Source organism: Eurypyga helias, unplaced genomic scaffold (genome assembly GCF_000690775.1).
Source record: "Eurypyga helias isolate BGI_N326 unplaced genomic scaffold, ASM69077v1 scaffold19970, whole genome shotgun sequence".
NCBI classification, from domain to species: domain Eukaryota; kingdom Metazoa; phylum Chordata; class Aves; order Eurypygiformes; family Eurypygidae; genus Eurypyga; species Eurypyga helias.
The window spans coordinates 17,866-33,943 of NW_010227903.1; the positions used below are offsets into that span (position 1 = coordinate 17,866).

General features: G+C 39.8%; 1 protein-coding gene across 1 annotated transcript in view; it reads left to right on the forward strand.

The window, feature by feature from the left end:
* Positions 1-15,103, forward strand: part of STK26 (serine/threonine protein kinase 26) — a 17,042-nt gene extending 1,939 nt beyond the window's left edge. The window contains exons 2-10 of the mRNA XM_010157928.1: positions 5,402-5,458; positions 6,946-7,054; positions 7,148-7,305; positions 9,455-9,640; positions 10,259-10,407; positions 11,094-11,187; positions 12,172-12,234; positions 12,318-12,454; positions 13,354-15,103. Of these exons, the coding sequence (XP_010156230.1) occupies positions 5,423-5,458; positions 6,946-7,054; positions 7,148-7,305; positions 9,455-9,640; positions 10,259-10,407; positions 11,094-11,187; positions 12,172-12,234; positions 12,318-12,454; positions 13,354-13,378 (957 nt within the window). The 5' untranslated portion in view covers positions 5,402-5,422 and the 3' untranslated portion in view covers positions 13,379-15,103. The remainder of the gene's footprint in view (positions 1-5,401; positions 5,459-6,945; positions 7,055-7,147; positions 7,306-9,454; positions 9,641-10,258; positions 10,408-11,093; positions 11,188-12,171; positions 12,235-12,317; positions 12,455-13,353) is intronic.
* The last annotated feature ends 975 nt before the right edge of the window (positions 15,104-16,078 follow it).

Consider the following 16,078-nt stretch of genomic DNA (forward strand, 5'->3'; position numbering starts at 1 on the left):
CAGCAAAGTAGGTACTGAAAGGAAGGGTATTGCAAATCTGCCTTAAGTACCTGTGCAGCACAGCAGTTTGTCTTTGGCCTTATTATGCAAGTCTTTCACTTCTAATTCCTTTTCTTAGGAACATAAGTATAGTAACTCTATCAGTGCTATAAAGCTATCAACCTCTGGTTAGGGTTTTTTAGTTTTTAAAGACTCCTGGCAAATACAGGATCATGTTAATGCTGCAGTACTTTCCTCACCACTGTGTGAATTCTTTCCATTTCTATTCCAAATGGATAAATTCTGAAAGATTAACGCTGATCTCCTGTGTACTTTTCACACTTTTAATATTTTGGGGGAAGGAAAATTTCTCTGTGTGTGGAGCTTGGGTAGGTGTTTGTGGAATTTTTGGTTACTTTACCATTCCCTTAAGCAATTCCTCTTTTTTTTAAAAAAAAAAAAAAGGTTCACAGGAGTGTTTTTCATCCCAGACTACTGCTTGCTGTTCCCCAAGTAAATGAATGAAAAAGTCTACAAAAAAATGTTGACTTTCAGTTCTTTAATAAATAAATACATGAAATGACTGCTTAAGTAGTATCTTGGGTCTAGATTTTTCTTAGACTAGATTTATTCTTGGTTAGTAATACCAGATCTTTCAGGTTGATATCCCTCAGGGGAAAGAGTGTATTAGCTTTGTTCAATGTGCAAAGAATCTTTTATGTTGCCTTTTTATTTTAGTAATAACAGGTATTTGGGATTGTATCTGCCTACTTGTTTCTTTACCTAATTGCTGTAGCTTTTCTTAGCTATTACTCTGAGAATGGCTGTCAGCCTAAGTATTCAGCTGTGTGGCACTTCATTCAGGATTTAATTTCTCTATATACTGTAGACATCTCCTGGAAGCAGTGAAATAGGTACAGTTGTGGACCAGATGACTTTATAATTAAAGGTTAAAGAATACTGAGGCTAAAATCTGAAAATTAAGACATGTCTTACAAAGCAAAGTCCTAGGCTGCACAGGTTAATAGCAATTTGCTGTGGATATGACTGGTACAAAGATAACATTAAAAATAGTCTTGTAGGTTTCTTGGTGAATTCTTAGTTTTCTCTATACAAATCACTGAAAATGCTCCTAGAAATACCTTTTAAGATAGTGGCTAAAAAGAGACTAAGCATACAGTAAGGAGAAGATATTTCTTTAAGCGTTTTCTTTCTCCCTTTGTGTCTTTATTTACAGGAAAACAGAACAGTTGAGTCCATCTGCCCTGTTTCAGGTCATGCTTATGGCATAGAAGTAGTTTACTAAGATATGTTAGTCATACACGTAGCTTTCTCTGAAGCTCTAGGGATGATATTAGACATGGTTTTGATTTTTGCACTGTTTAAATCAGAGAGACTTAGTATTTTCCTGACTACACTATAGAATCATAGAATGGTTTGGGTTGGAAAGGCCCTTGAAGATAACCCAGTTCCAACCCCCCTGCCATGGGCAGGGACACCTTCCACTAGACCAGGTTGCTCCAAGCCTTGTCCAGCCTGGCCTTGAACACTTCCAGGGATGGGGCCTCCACAGCTTCTCTGAGCAAAGCAAACCCTCAGTGCAAAGGCATTTGGGTTGCCTACAACACTTTATGGATATCATTTTGTTGCATAATCTAGACCTGGCTTAATTCTTTAAATACTACAGAATTTGATAGCTTTTACTTTGAAGAAACTACAGCTGTGACCATGTGTTGGCTTCAGGTTTTCATGTGCACCTCAGTTCATCCAGTTGGCCTTAATGGAACAACTTCTGTTGTAACTTATTCTTGGATTTTAACCAGTTTTAAGTAAGCTTTGAATAAGCAAATTGTTCTCATCATCAATTTGTAGAGTTTTGTTTTTTCTTCTGATAAGATAGCATATTTGATAATGATAAGTTGTTTATGACTACAACACAAAATCAGAGGTTTTGTGATGCAGTAAATTCTACTGCATCTCAGAGCTCTGCCACTTCATTGCCAACAAAACAAAAATTCCACTGGCAGAAATCAGAAACCATGAGGGTTTTCTAATTGCTAGCATTTTAGATAAGAGATTTCATTTTTGTATAGTCTGTTGGACACAGTCTGCAGCTTCACAGTTGCCTCGTGCCTCAGGATGCAGAGCCAGCTGTGTGGCTGAGCGGGACGGGGTGGCCGAGTCCTGGGGAGCGTGAGGCTTACCAGCTACATGCAGGCTTTTCCAGATGCTCCTGCTGCTGAAAGGGGGAAGGGAAGAGTGTCTTTATTTCAATTACTTGACTTACTAATTTGTAACTTAGCTCAGCTGATGCCAAGTAAGATAATCTTCTGTATCCTCCACTGCTCATTAGCTACAGCTTGTGCATCTGACTTGTAAACGTGATGTTAAGGAACTGGCCATATTCTGAACATTCTGAGTTAGCAGCACAGTGTGATTTGTCTGTTACTGGATATTGTACTCTTTAGAAACCGTGTCATTGGTACGAGATGGCAAGGTCTGCCTCCTTGAGGTTCTTGGGATGAAACTGATGCCAACTTTCAGTTATAATGATGCAGAAAGGTGCATAACCCCCATACCTTTGTAATTTGGGGTACCTGTATATCTTGAATTTAGGAGTTTGAATGGGTGTTTCGTTGAATTCATGTTACAGCTTAGGTGTTAGTAATTTCTTTTTCTTAAATTTTCATTGGGTACCTGTCAAGATCAGTAGTGTTTTCTACACAGACTGGCAGGTGATGTACAAGCATATATGTATAGTCAAAGCATGCACATTTGTGTACGGTAGGAAAATGTTTTGCCTTTATATCTTGTCTTTCACGAATGTGTGTAGAATTGTACAAGCTTACAGATGTATTGATGGAACTTTTGTAGCTGCGAGATAACTAAAAACCTGTTGTAGATGCCTGTAGGTGTTCATAATTGTGGTAGGTCAGGGTCTAAATTTGTTTCATCGTCCCGTATTGCCATTTGATTGCAATTAGCATCGCAGCTCGGTAAATAAAACATGGCTCGTGGAGGGTACCCTTGAAAGCGATAGTGCGTAGCAACGCAGCGGCGTGATATTGGACAGCTAAAATGAGTGTTTTCTGTGAGCCTAATGGCTTGTTAGAATGTGTTACTGCTTTATCAATTCAGGCAAGAAAAAGATTAAAGGTATTAAAAGTTACCCTAGTTCTGGAATGTTTTGGTTATGTGCATTTGTGAGGCTAGATAAAATACTTGAGCTGTGCTCTCCGTCCGATCCCACAGAGACTGATCTGAAACGTCGTGATTGTCTACCCTATTTGTGCCATCTAGCTGAGGGGTGCAGCTATTTATCCTTGTAACTCTTGCAGCCACCTGGGCTTGCTCTTTTCTTTTGCAATTAAAGCAAGCCTGAAGTTATTCTCAGTTTTTTCAGATTTCTGTTGTAGCATCTGGAGACTTCCATTAAAATTGTACAGTGCTTCGCAGCAGAACTTTGAGACAATTTAAAGATACTCTTTGTTCTACATTGTCTATTTATACTTGATTGACCTAAAACAGCTAGGAAAAAGGTTGTTCATGCCTGGCTAGACAATATCCACACCCAGTTACAGTGGATAGTAGCAATTTCTTTGCGACATCATTTCAGAAACACAGTACTTATTCATTTTTACCCTAATACTGTTTTCACGTAATAGTCAAATCCTCCAAACATGTCTGGTAACCACAATGTTTGCCTTAAACTGGAGTTCCTTGCAGGTCTCCTCAGCTGACAAAGTTGGGCTTTATAAAAACTGCTAAAATTAGCCAGCCCTTCCCTGCTGATCTCATAATATTGGAATAGACTCTGTAAATGGTGTGTTTTTTAAATTCAGTATAAATCTAATAGAGCACGCTTTGTTGAGATAATTGGATGTGGTACTTTGAGAAACTGCACCTTTATTTGCTTCTTGAGTTTTTTTTAGATTTCTGTGGCTAGGCAGGCAATAGGGTGGGAAAGCATACAGTGCAGAATGCACGAGGCTTTACACAGGACTTCTGCCATAAGCTTGTGAGCTGCATAAGGAACTCACACTAGTAAATATTTACTGGAAACCTTAACAGCGTGTATGGTGCTTCACCAGGTCTGGTTCAGTTGAGTGTGTTTAATGACTGGGGTTTACTTTAAATGAACAAGTGGGGGTTTTTTTTGCAGAATTTCTTAGAATAGTTGCCCATTGGGTTTCTTCTGAAACGTGAGGGGCTTCTGGCAAGCAAATAGCACAAAATCCCAGTTTTGAAACATAGACTCTGCAGATCTGAAACCAGATTTTGGGGTTTGATTATGTGAACCAGCCACCTTTTGCAGCTACATACCAAGGGCAAAGTCAGCACCTAGAAATCAGTATTAGAAGTGTTGGTCAGTTCCAGTATGACATCCAGTAGTTGAGACATCTCCATAAAGAAAGCGCAGAAACTCGCATAGTCACAAGGGCTGAGCTTCAAATCACATACATGAACTTTGCAATATTAGTAGAAATAATTTTTAAAAAATCCTAAGATAGGTCCTTTTGAGTCATACCTTTTATTGAACTGTATTGCTCTTATCTTGGCCTTTGAATGGCTGATGTTGAACCTCTAATCTTAAAACTTGTGAATGTTTTTGTAGGGTTCCAGCTCTGGCCATGCAGTTTCTCCAGGCTGGTGGCAGTAGTGCTGCTTTGTATCTCAAAATCAGAGCTGCCCCTCTGGTAGCAGGCATGCTTTGTGGTTGGATGCAAGTCCTTAGGTACAAGCATATTCAAGGGCTGTCCATTCTGGCTTTTTGCTGGATCTGACAGCGTGAGTTGGAGCTTGGGGACTTTGGCTTGCATAGTTACTACGTAGGTGAAGAGGCACCTAGCAGCTGCCGTCATTTGGGTTTAAATTTCTGTTGTCTTTGAAGTGTGTCCATGCTCACTCTTGCTCAAATGCAATTTGAAGTTCTAAGTATTTTCCTCAGATGAGAGGCGTGATGTTACAGGGAAGTTTCCTATTAAAATTGTAATGCTTCTGCAGCACAAATGTCTGGAATTAATAATTGTAATGCAAAGACAGTCTTTTGTAAGAACTAGAGTCTTACCTTAAACCACTTACTTTAAACGTAAACCATCACCAAATCACTTTTTTCTCTGTATTCCGTTCCTTAAGGTGGAATCATTTTAGATACTAGTTAGTGGAAAATTATTAGTGGTGGGTTTTTTTCTTTTTTGGTTGTTGCTTTTTTAAATATAGATGTCAAACTTTAATTCTTATTTAGACATCTTGCACAGGAGCTGTGTGATCATTCTACAAGAAGTAATTGTATGTAACTTGGTGATTAATGGGACTTTGCATTTGCATTCCCCTAACAGTATGCTGGTAGTCTACTGAAATATGTAATTAATTTTTTTTATGGCAGCTTTGGACTTCTAACAACTCATGCCTTCCTTTACAGGGCACAAAACTATGGATAATAATGGAATACTTGGGTGGAGGGTCAGCTTTGGATCTTGTAAGTATATGACTTTTTTGCATTATAAGTACTAGTAACATTATTTCATCGTGCTTTCTCTTTATAAAATCTAGTCCCTGGAGGCAGCTGATAGTACAGCACTTCTACATCACAGTTCTCCAAAAAGTGTGAATTTGGATGGTAGTTCTGGTATATTGAATTGATGTTGGTGGGGTTTTTTTGTTTTAGCTATTTGTCTCTTAGCAGTAGGAAACATCCATTTGTTCTCAGTTAAATGTAAGGCCATTTTTTTCAGTATGAGGATAAGTAACTGTTCTTGCCACATGTGGTGGGGTTTTGGGTTTTCTGTCTGTCCCCTCCCAGCAGTAGAATATTCATTACACTTGATTAAAAAATGTTTCCTTTGGGATTGGGTCTCAGGAATGAGTGAAGTGTGTGCCCACAGAGCACAGTTAAATTTAACTGCTTAAAAGGTGTTGGGTTTTCCATTTTCAGGTATTTTCAGTTAGGCATGAAAGTGCCTTTTACTTAAGATAGTGTAGCATTCATGAAGGATGTAGCTTGGAGAGTACAAGAGCACAGTCCACTCTATGTGGATGTGGTTTCCCTGTACTTTCAGTACAGCTCTGCCTCAGCTGTGAAGCTGAGACCCACCCTTTCCTGTATGATAAAATTACTCAGTCTTTGTTTGTGTGATTCTGAAGGAAGAATATGATGTCTTCAGTATTACGGAAGGGTGCTAATTATGTATTTGTAACAGTGGGCCTGCGCGCAAGGTTTCAGGTATGCGCTTAAGTTCGCAGATCTATTTAAACTTCTTCATGAAATGACATCACATCAGCTCAGCTACGGGAAGGCAAAAGCATAGTCATTTGTGTAGCATGTGGTAGCTTGTAGGTCTGGAACTTGGCCTTGTTGAGAAAGGGGCTGTGAGATACTTGAAAGTATAAAGTAATTGATAATCCTCCGTGGAGTGTCAGAAATAGTGATATAGCGAAATAGCTTTTAATAGTGACAGTTGAAACCACCGAACTGTTAGAAGAATAAAACTTCTGAAGTTGTGCCTCATTTGCCTGACTTTGCTATACCATAATTTCATGATGTGCTCTGTTTCAGTGCTGCTGTTGGTATTTTTTTTATAGCCGAATTACCCACCTTCATTGCTCTTGTTTTGTTTACGTAGCTTTCTAATGTGCAAAGTTTACGCTTATTCCATAGTAGCAGTGTTACAGGAGCACGTTATGTTCTTGATGCAAAAGCAAGCATGGAATCAAAAATGCTGGAAGAAGAAAAAAAATGCATCATTAAATTTAAAAGCCATAGTCAATAGATTATTTTGAAATAAACTGAGTTTCTTAATTCCCGTAATGTAAAATGCAAAAGTCAGTCTGCCATGCTTGCAACTGATTATTTTATGAATTCTGTTAGTTCTTGTTAAAAGCCTTTAAAGTTTTAGATTTAATACGATCAATAACAAGGGAAAAATAAGATATAAGGCTAAATTTTACTGTGTCTTGTCTCTAAAGCTGCGTGCTGGCCCATTTGATGAGTTCCAGATAGCTACCATGCTGAAGGAAATCTTGAAAGGTCTTGACTACCTACACTCAGAGAAGAAAATTCACAGGGATATAAAAGGTGCGTCATAGTTCAAATGTTACTTTGTTAAAGCCCTTAAAAGTTGAGAGAGCAGTGTTCTAAATTAGACGTTATATTATTTCCTCTTGGCAGCTGCCAATGTCTTGTTATCAGAGCAAGGCGATGTTAAGCTTGCCGATTTTGGAGTTGCTGGGCAGCTGACAGACACGCAAATCAAGAGGAACACCTTTGTTGGAACTCCGTTTTGGATGGCCCCTGAAGTTATTCAGCAGTCAGCGTACGATTCGAAAGTAAGTACGAGAGCAGAATACCTTTGCTTTGTGTCTGCAGATCCAACAGAAATTATTTTTGTCTTTTTCAGTCAAGCTTTATCAGTCTCGAGGAAAAAAAAATTACAAGTTACAGGGTTTCAAATACTAAAAGTACAGTTAAATTGGTTTTATACAGTAGTTGCATGTTACTCTACTCCCATGTAAGACCAGTGTAAACTCACTGAGTAAACCGAAGCTTTCATGTAAAGATTCTTTCAGAGAAACTCCCTCAGTGCTTCTCTGTTGTTGGTGGGTTGATTGGATTTTAATTTCAGTTCAGTGTTTCCCATCTCAAACAGTAACGAACCCCTTGGAAATTAGAACGTTACCAGAAGTTACCAGCTTATTACAGCCAAGGTGATGGCTGAAATTTTACTCTCAGATTTTTATAAATATCCAGAGGACTTTCTGTGCTCTGTGGATGCAACCTAAAATAGGAGCAAGAAATCTAAAAACCTCGGTATGTGCTCAGCAATACTTTCATACTGGTTTTTCCTCAAATAGAAAACGTGTAATTGTGCTTGTGATGTGCACATAAAGAAAAGACTGTTGAATATCTGAGATGTGAAGATATTCACGCTCCAGAAGACTTTCCCAGGATCATTCATACTTGAAGGCATTTGTGTACATGTCACAAGGGTTCTTGTTGATAAGAAGGAGCATGTTGTAGCTCTAATGTTTAGGGTTTCAGTGGTGCAGCTGTAATGTGCTCCCTTGGGCATTTTGGAAAAGCACTCTACCCCGCATTAAAAATGCGTGTTGTCCAGTCAGAGTGAAACTCATTCCTCTTCTGCTTGCCCTGTGTAAAATCAGCTGTACCACCCCTTCATTTACATTCTCCCAGCAACCTAATCTTCTGCCTGCTGTATCTCCTCAATACAATGCAAGAGCGGCGCCCTCTCCCTTTTCTTTCAATGCCAAAAGTCTGGTGGGAAGCACTGAAGATGCAGGCCTTTGCTAGGACAGGTGAAGGGTATTGGAGAGAATACATTTCAATTTCTACACTATTACTGATGAATTTTTTGGCATCTGGATTGAATTTTAACCTTTCTCCTTCTCTCCCTACTTCAAAATGACAGAAAATAACAGAAATTCTTACATTTTTGTAGTGACAGAGATTACAAGCCCCATCTATTCTATCAAAAATTTTGCTCCAGTATACAGTTGCTGGTTGTGATATTTCAGTAATAAACAAGTGAGCTAGTTTAAATCTTCAGTATTGAATACAAATATTGTACTTCTCATGAATAGGAAAGGAATATTGGAGAGATGCAAATTGTATTCCTTGTTTACTCTATTGGTAACTTGGGTTTATGGCTTCTGTGCCAAGTGTAGTCAACCACTGCCAGCCACTTTTTGATGAGAAACACATTTGGTGACCTTCATAGCTACTGCAGCTCATCTAAAAAGATGTGAGTATGTATAATTCACTTGGGAAAGATCTCTCAATAAGCAAATAATGTTACAGTTGATAAGAGATTTTGATACAAAGAATTTGTTTATAATGCTTACCTTGAGCGAAAACAAATACTGCTTCATTATTCTTCAGAAACGTACATGGTGAATTTGGTATTTCAGGTCCAAGACGTTGGTAATTTTTCTAGCTACATTCATCAAGCAGTGTGTGAGGAAAGAAGTTAAGTGATCACCTGCCGGGCTTGATTCAACTCTCTGCCTTGTTCCTTTAGAGTGAGGTGTCAAACAAGGTTGGATACCTCAGAGCCTCTGCAGCTTAACATCAGCATGCAGCTCTGCTATCTAAGCAAAAACTGAATTAGACATAGGAAATTCGTGGCAGTTTGTTCATTCTGTAGAAGAAGAAATCAAAGAAGATTAATGTGTCTGAAGCTTTTCCCAGTAGCACATGTCTTTAGGTGCACGTTTCACTCGCTGACAGTGCACAACAAAAGTAATGCTGTAGATGTTTGTCATTGAAGACTGATGAAGTCAGCCAGGTCTTTGGGAATTACAGCCTTCGGGTATTAGAAAGGAATCTTTGTGCATTATCTACTTAGACCGGAATTCATTTTATTATGTAGATGCAGTATATGTGGAGATGTCAATTATTAAATACTTACATCACAGTAGCCCTTAATTTTGTACTGAAAGGAACTTTTCCCTTTCTCAGGCTGACATCTGGTCATTGGGAATCACTGCTATTGAACTAGCCAAAGGGGAGCCTCCCAACTCTGATATGCATCCGATGAGAGTTCTGTTTCTCATTCCGAAAAACAATCCTCCGACTTTATTAGGAGAATTCAGCAAACCTTTTAAAGAATTCATCGATGCATGTCTGAATAAGGACCCAACATTTGTGAGTAGCTCTCTGTGTGTGTGCGCATAGATGTTTTGGTTTTGTTTGTTACTCTCTCATGCTTGCAAAGCGTTTTGCTGGTGGTGTGCATCGTAACACTGAAATAATTTTAGAGCCTGTGCTGTTACTAGTAGCGGCGGTTTTTAATAGCTATGCCTCCATCCTGGTCTCTTTTGTTTAAAATACTGAAAGGGGGAGGAGGAATGCTGAAAGAAATGATGTGGACAGAGGCAGCAGCTTCCTAAAATGCTCTCAAACATAGGATAATGTCAGAAGAGAAGCTTTAACAGAGGAGAGAATCTTTTTTTTTTCCCCTCCAGAAAAACTTCTGCTGTCTGAGTTCTGCTTACAAGGAAATGTTGCACTGGAGAATTTTGATTAGTCACTTTCCTGGGTGTGTACCTTCTAGCGTAGAAGGATAAGGAGCATAGTCTGTGCAACTTGATTATATTTTTAGAGCGCTTGTAAATGTGGATTACTGGCTTGACTTCCGGTGTCACTAATTTCCTGATACTACGAGTGAGTTGTAGAAGTCAGTTGTCTTTCTAAATCTCCCCTATTAACATTTAAAATCATGAAATGTTTGCATAACATTAAATATTTAAGTGTTTCTTACAGCGCCCTACTGCAAAAGAACTTTTGAAGCACAAATTCATTATGAAAAATGCCAAGAAGACTTCGTATCTGACAGAACTGATTGATAGGTTTAAGAGATGGAAAGCAGAGGGACATAGTAGTGATGAAAGTGATTCCGATGGTTCAGATTCGTAAGTTTTATTTTTCAATTTAGTATCTTTTGGGCCTTGTTTGTTTGTTTCTTTTTAATGTTGTTACTAAAGGAGGTTTGTTGCAGTTTCATTGTGCTTAACTCCTCTTCTGTCCACCCGTTTGTGTTCCATATGGGTTTCATTGGCTTCTTTCAAGCAAACCCCTTGTATGAACCTAAAGACCAACGCAGAAGTCAGGCTCTGCACTCATTATCTCTTTAAGCTTTCTCTCTGAACTCAATTTCAGTTCTGCTTAAGTGCTGTGTACTTCCTAGTCTGTGACTAGTGGTTATGTCAAAACAATGAATCCCAAGTAGAAGTACTGCAGGGCAAGGTTGAGGTGTATGAAGAAGTTTGCACAATGCCTGTGGAACAACATAGATTCTGTAAGTGTCTTGCTTTTCTGGATATCTGATAGCTGTTGTAAATGGGATGCCATGGGAGAAGGTAAGCTTCGTGGGTAGATAACATCTTCTGTTTGCCTTGATCCTATTGCAGTTTATTCAGCCTCTGAAGTTGGTTTGTTTTGTTTTTAAAATTCAGTTAATGTTTCAATACACATTTTTCTTCTTACTTTAAAGAATATGGAACTAATCTGTGTAGATTTATTATGTATTTGGGTTACCTATGTTTGCTTAGCGTTATGTTGGTGGCTAGTGTTATGTACATCCTGTCCTTTTCTTCAGGGAGTCCAGTAACAAAGAAAATAACTCTCATCCTGAGTGGAGCTTTACTACAGTTCGAAAGAAGCCAGATGCCAAGAAGCTACAGAACGGGACGGTATGTGCAGGACCTTCTTTCTAAGTGCTGGTTTTGAAACCAAGTTAAGGAAGATAGTGATAAATCTTAGTAGTTATTCACGTTTCTGGAGTGCTGCGTCCAGCTGTGGAGCCCTCAATATCAGAAGGATATTGACCACTTGGAGCGAGTCCAGAGGAGGCCACGAAGATGATCAGAGGGCAGGAGCACCTCTCCTATGACGAAAGGCTGCGAGAATTGGGCTTGTTCAGCCTGGAGAAGAGGAGGCTCCGAGGAGACCTCATTGCAACTTTCCAGTATCTGAAGGGGCCTACAAGGGGACTGGGAGAGGACTTTTTACAAGAGCCTGTAGTGACAGGACAAGGGGGAATGGGTACAAATTGAAATCAGGGCGGGTTAGATTAGATATCAGGAAGAAATTCTTCACGGAGAGGGTAGTGAGGCACTGGAACAGGTTGCCCAGAGAAGCTGTGGATGCCCCATCCCTGGATGTCTTCAAGGCCAGGTTGGATGTGGCTTTGAGCAACCTGGTCTAGTGGAAGGTGTCCCTGCCCATGGCAGGGGAGTTGGAACTAGATGATCTTTAAGGTCCCTTCCAACCCAAACCGTTCTATGATTCATAAGTGCTGACTAGCTTTTTGTAGTTCAAGAGGTGATGTTTGTTAGTGATGTTCCCTATGCCCGTGTCAACTTTAAATGCGAAAGATAACACATACTAAGAGATCAGTGTCTGTTCGTAGAGGTGTGAGTTGTAAAAACACATAAAATGTTACAGAACTCACCTGTTTTCTGATGGTATGTGACAGTGTTTCAGATGTGTCGCCAGGCATCTGTTCTCACGTCATGTAGCGTTTCTTGATGTACTCTGCCTTTGTTGGTTTTGTGATGTATTTCACATGCTTTGTTGAGTTTAACTGAACTTTCAAATACAGACGTGCTGTGTTAAACGCAGCATGCACGTTGTTTAGCAACATGCTAACGTAATGCTTGCTCCTTAACTTGTAGGATCAGGATCTTGTGAAAACCCTGAGCTGTTTAACTATGATAATCACCCCTGTGTTTGCCGAGGTAAGTCTTGACTTAAAAATCTTCTTTGAAAGTATTATCCAAGTGTCTGGTTTCTCTTACATCTGTTTTGGTTTGGTGCTCAGCTCAAACAGCAGGACACAAATAATGCTAGCAGAAAGAAAGCAATTGAGGAACTTGAGAAAAGCATCAACACAGCAGAAGCAACGTGTCCAGGGATCACAGATAAGATGGTGAAGAAACTTATGGAGAAATTTCAGAAGTAAGTTACGGAACTTTTTGTAGGCATTGTTAAAAAAAGAAAGTTTTATTTTAAAAGAAAAATTTAAATTAAGGACTTATGCTCAGGAGAGGTTAGTTTACACTGAACTTCGTATGTTGGGTAAATCTGGGTAGTTCAGTGATAAGTGAGAATTTAGCCTTGAGAAGAGGAGGCTGAGAGGAGACCTGATCACTGCCTACAACTACCTGAAAGGAGGTTGTGGAGAAGTGGGTGTTGGTCTCTTCTCCCTAATGACAGATGATCGGACGAGGGGGAATGGACTCAAGCTGCGCCAGGGGAGGTTTAGATTGGACGTAAGGAAGAAGTTCTTCACCGCAAGGGTTATCACACACTGGAACAGGCTGCCCAGGGAGGTGGTGGAGTCACCATCCCTGGATGTGTTTAAGAGACGGGTGGATGAGGTGCTGAAAGATATGGTTTAGTGGTGGACAGATACAGTTGGACTGGATGATCTCTAAGGTCTTTTCCAACCTAGTGATTCTATGATTCTAAGTGGAAGATCTGCCATGTCCAGTGCTTTAAACTTTTAGCTTTGCTAGAGATATGTAACACTTCTCTTTGAAACGGAAACTAATAGTAACGACAGTGCCTGTTTGGTCTTGCAGCGCTGCAGTTTTAACTGTAGTTGCTACCCCTGGCTTCCTTCAAGTCAGCCTGCATCTTTGTCGTAAGCATGTGTATAGCCAGTAGGGGAGCAGGAGAATCTTTCATCTTTTTAGGGAGTATTTTCTTGGGAGTGTCGCTTGTGGTGGTGTTTTCCTGGGAGCTGTTGAGCTGAAGGCATGTACTAGTTCAGTGATGCAAAACCAGTTACGTGCTGTTGGCCAAGCCGCGGCGGTGCACTTAACAGAATGCTGACTTGCGTTTTGTATCCGTAGATTTTCTGTTAATGACTCATCCTAAGAAACTTCACATAATTGACTGCTGTTTCGTATGGACCCAGTGAAACCCACCAAAACTACTTCAAGCTTGGCAGTGCTTAGCTCATGAGCTCCTTGTGCCTTTTGGATCTTTGCAACATATTGATGGTGATTGAGGATTTGAAAGAACCTACTCAACTATTTTGTGGCAGTGCACATGGTTTTATATTTTCAGGAAATTATTTTGTAAAGAACGACTTTTAATATTGTAGTTTCACCTGTTTAATCTGATAAATGTTGAGGTGCAGTTTTGCTTTTAGAGATAACCATTTCTTTAGTTAATAGAAAGTGCAAGTACAGTATGTTTTGATGCTGTTTTGTTCCTGTACATGGGGATGTACAGGTCTTTTGTATTCCTGAGTTAAACTTTTGTAAATCACTAACAAGCTTCGGAGAAAATAGCTTTTTCACAAGCGTATTCAAAACATGTAATGTAGTGGCAAGGGTATTGCTGTAGCACCTGCTTCAACCAGCATATAGTTATTGTGCCCTGAGAAATAAACCTGCAACAGTATCTATTAGAATTCTAAATTGGTACAGTATTTTAGGCAGCTCTATGATTAACGATATTTGAGAGCAATATGTCAATAGTTTGCAGGTGATATGTAGCAACAGGTATATCCTGATGTACAGTATATGTATTACCTTTCAGAACAGGTTTTGAAGTAGTAATTCAATCTTACATCATCATGGTAGGAAAATTTAAAGCAATACAGTTGAGGGGGTGGGGCTTTTGGCAATAATGGACAAAACCTGAAGTCCAGTTTAACTTAATTTCGTTCCTCTGAGTACACATGTCTGGGTGGAAGGGAGCCAGAGAAGCCGAGCGTCGCATGATACATACCTCACGCGCAGGTATCGGTGTAACACCAGCGTTCTGTGTGGTGGTGTTGTTTCTCCTGTAAGATATTTATACGCATTTTTGTTCTTAAATACATTAAATACAGTACATCAACATAATTTGTTTATAATTTTTTTGAAAGTGTATTTTAAATATGTATTTACCAGTTAATATGCAAATAACTGAGTTATAGATATTCTTTCACAAAAAGGTAGTACTGTGCAGTACAGAGTGATTTTTTTTTAATTTTTTTTTTCCATAAAAAGTAGGTAAGACTATAAAGTTGCTTTCAGTTACATATTTATGGTACTGCTAGGTGGGTAATCTCTTCTGTTGGTTTATTTTTTTCCCTTTTTCAACCCAGTATGTATATTATGCTGAAGTTTTGAACTGGGATTGTTTTTCAGTACTTAGCTGTGGAACTGTTGGTGTAAATTTATTTTTGATAAAGGCTGGGTGTGTTTATTTTATGGTTCAGACCTGCACATTTTGTTTTTGCACAAAAGTCATTTTAAGGAATCTGAAATATATCTGCCAAATAATGAAAAAGTAATGGTGTGCAAGTAAATACTGCATTTTTAGTCAAATGTTGCCATTACATCCTTTTTATATAAAGGACACTTGTGAGAGATGGTGGTTAGATATGCCAAGGACAATTATTTTCAATGGTGCCTACACTGTAAAAAAAAAAAAAAAAATTACTTTTAACTCCTTGTTTTAATTTTAAAAAGTGTTTCTGTTTAAAACTTTCATCTGCTATATAACTGAAATTCGATTAGAATTTATATCTGAGAAAAAAGTCTGGAAATAGTTTTTGAAAACAGTAATGTTATGGATTAAATAAATATTTTTATAAATGTAAAAGCAGCAAAAGTTGTAAATACAGTTGATCTGAAGCTTTACAAAATAACTGCATCACAGAAACAAATTGTAGTGCTCCTCTAGCTTCTGTAGGTGTTAGTCTTGTAAATCTGTTTATAGATGAAGCTTATTTCAATGTTTTGGGGGGTTTTAAATGGTTTAAAAATAAATATTTAAGTTCTGTAAACTTTGACGAGCTGCTTGTGTCGTGCATTTCATTCTGGATTTCAGCAGAGGTGCGGACATGGCTCTTGGAGAGCTGGGGGCAAGGAAGGTGTTCCGGCCCGGAGCCGCCTGGCTGCTTGGCAGAGCTTTGGGTCCCCCCGCGCTGCTCTTGGCCGGAGGACGCCTGCCAGCTGCGACGCCCCCGGGAATGCTGTAGCCAGACAGAGCAGCCCCAGGCTCGGGGTGATTCTGCTCCTGAAGAGGAGTCGTCGGGATGGCTGCGCTCTGTGCGCGGCGGTGGGGGTGTCGGAGCGCTCCGACTTGCGTGGGAACTCGGCGCTGTGGAGTGGAGGCAGAGAAGGCCTGTGCCACAGTCCCCTCGGCTTTCACTTCAGCAACCCAAATCTCATCTAAATGAGCTCCATACGAATTTCTCCGGATCAAAACCATGTTTTTACTTCCACGTCAGTTCCTTTAAGGTGTGTGTTTTGTGCGGGAGGCCGAGAGGTGATGGGAATTCCTCACGAATTCCATAACTGGTGTCTCGGCCCTGCTGACGCAGGGTCTTTAAGCGATGCCACTCCAAAGGATTGTGGGTGGGTGGGATTAGTGAATTATTTGGGAAGTTGGAACCTGTCCTGTTTGTGGTGACTGTAACAAGTTGCTGAACTACCGCGCCTCTTCTTTTCCTGTGGGATGGGTGGGCTGGCTACCCACCTCACAGGGCAGCGTGGGGAAAACTCATCCACGTGCGCGTGTCGCACGGCCTCGTTCTCTTTGGGCCTGTTCGAGAAGCTTGTTCACTGTACTGCGTGT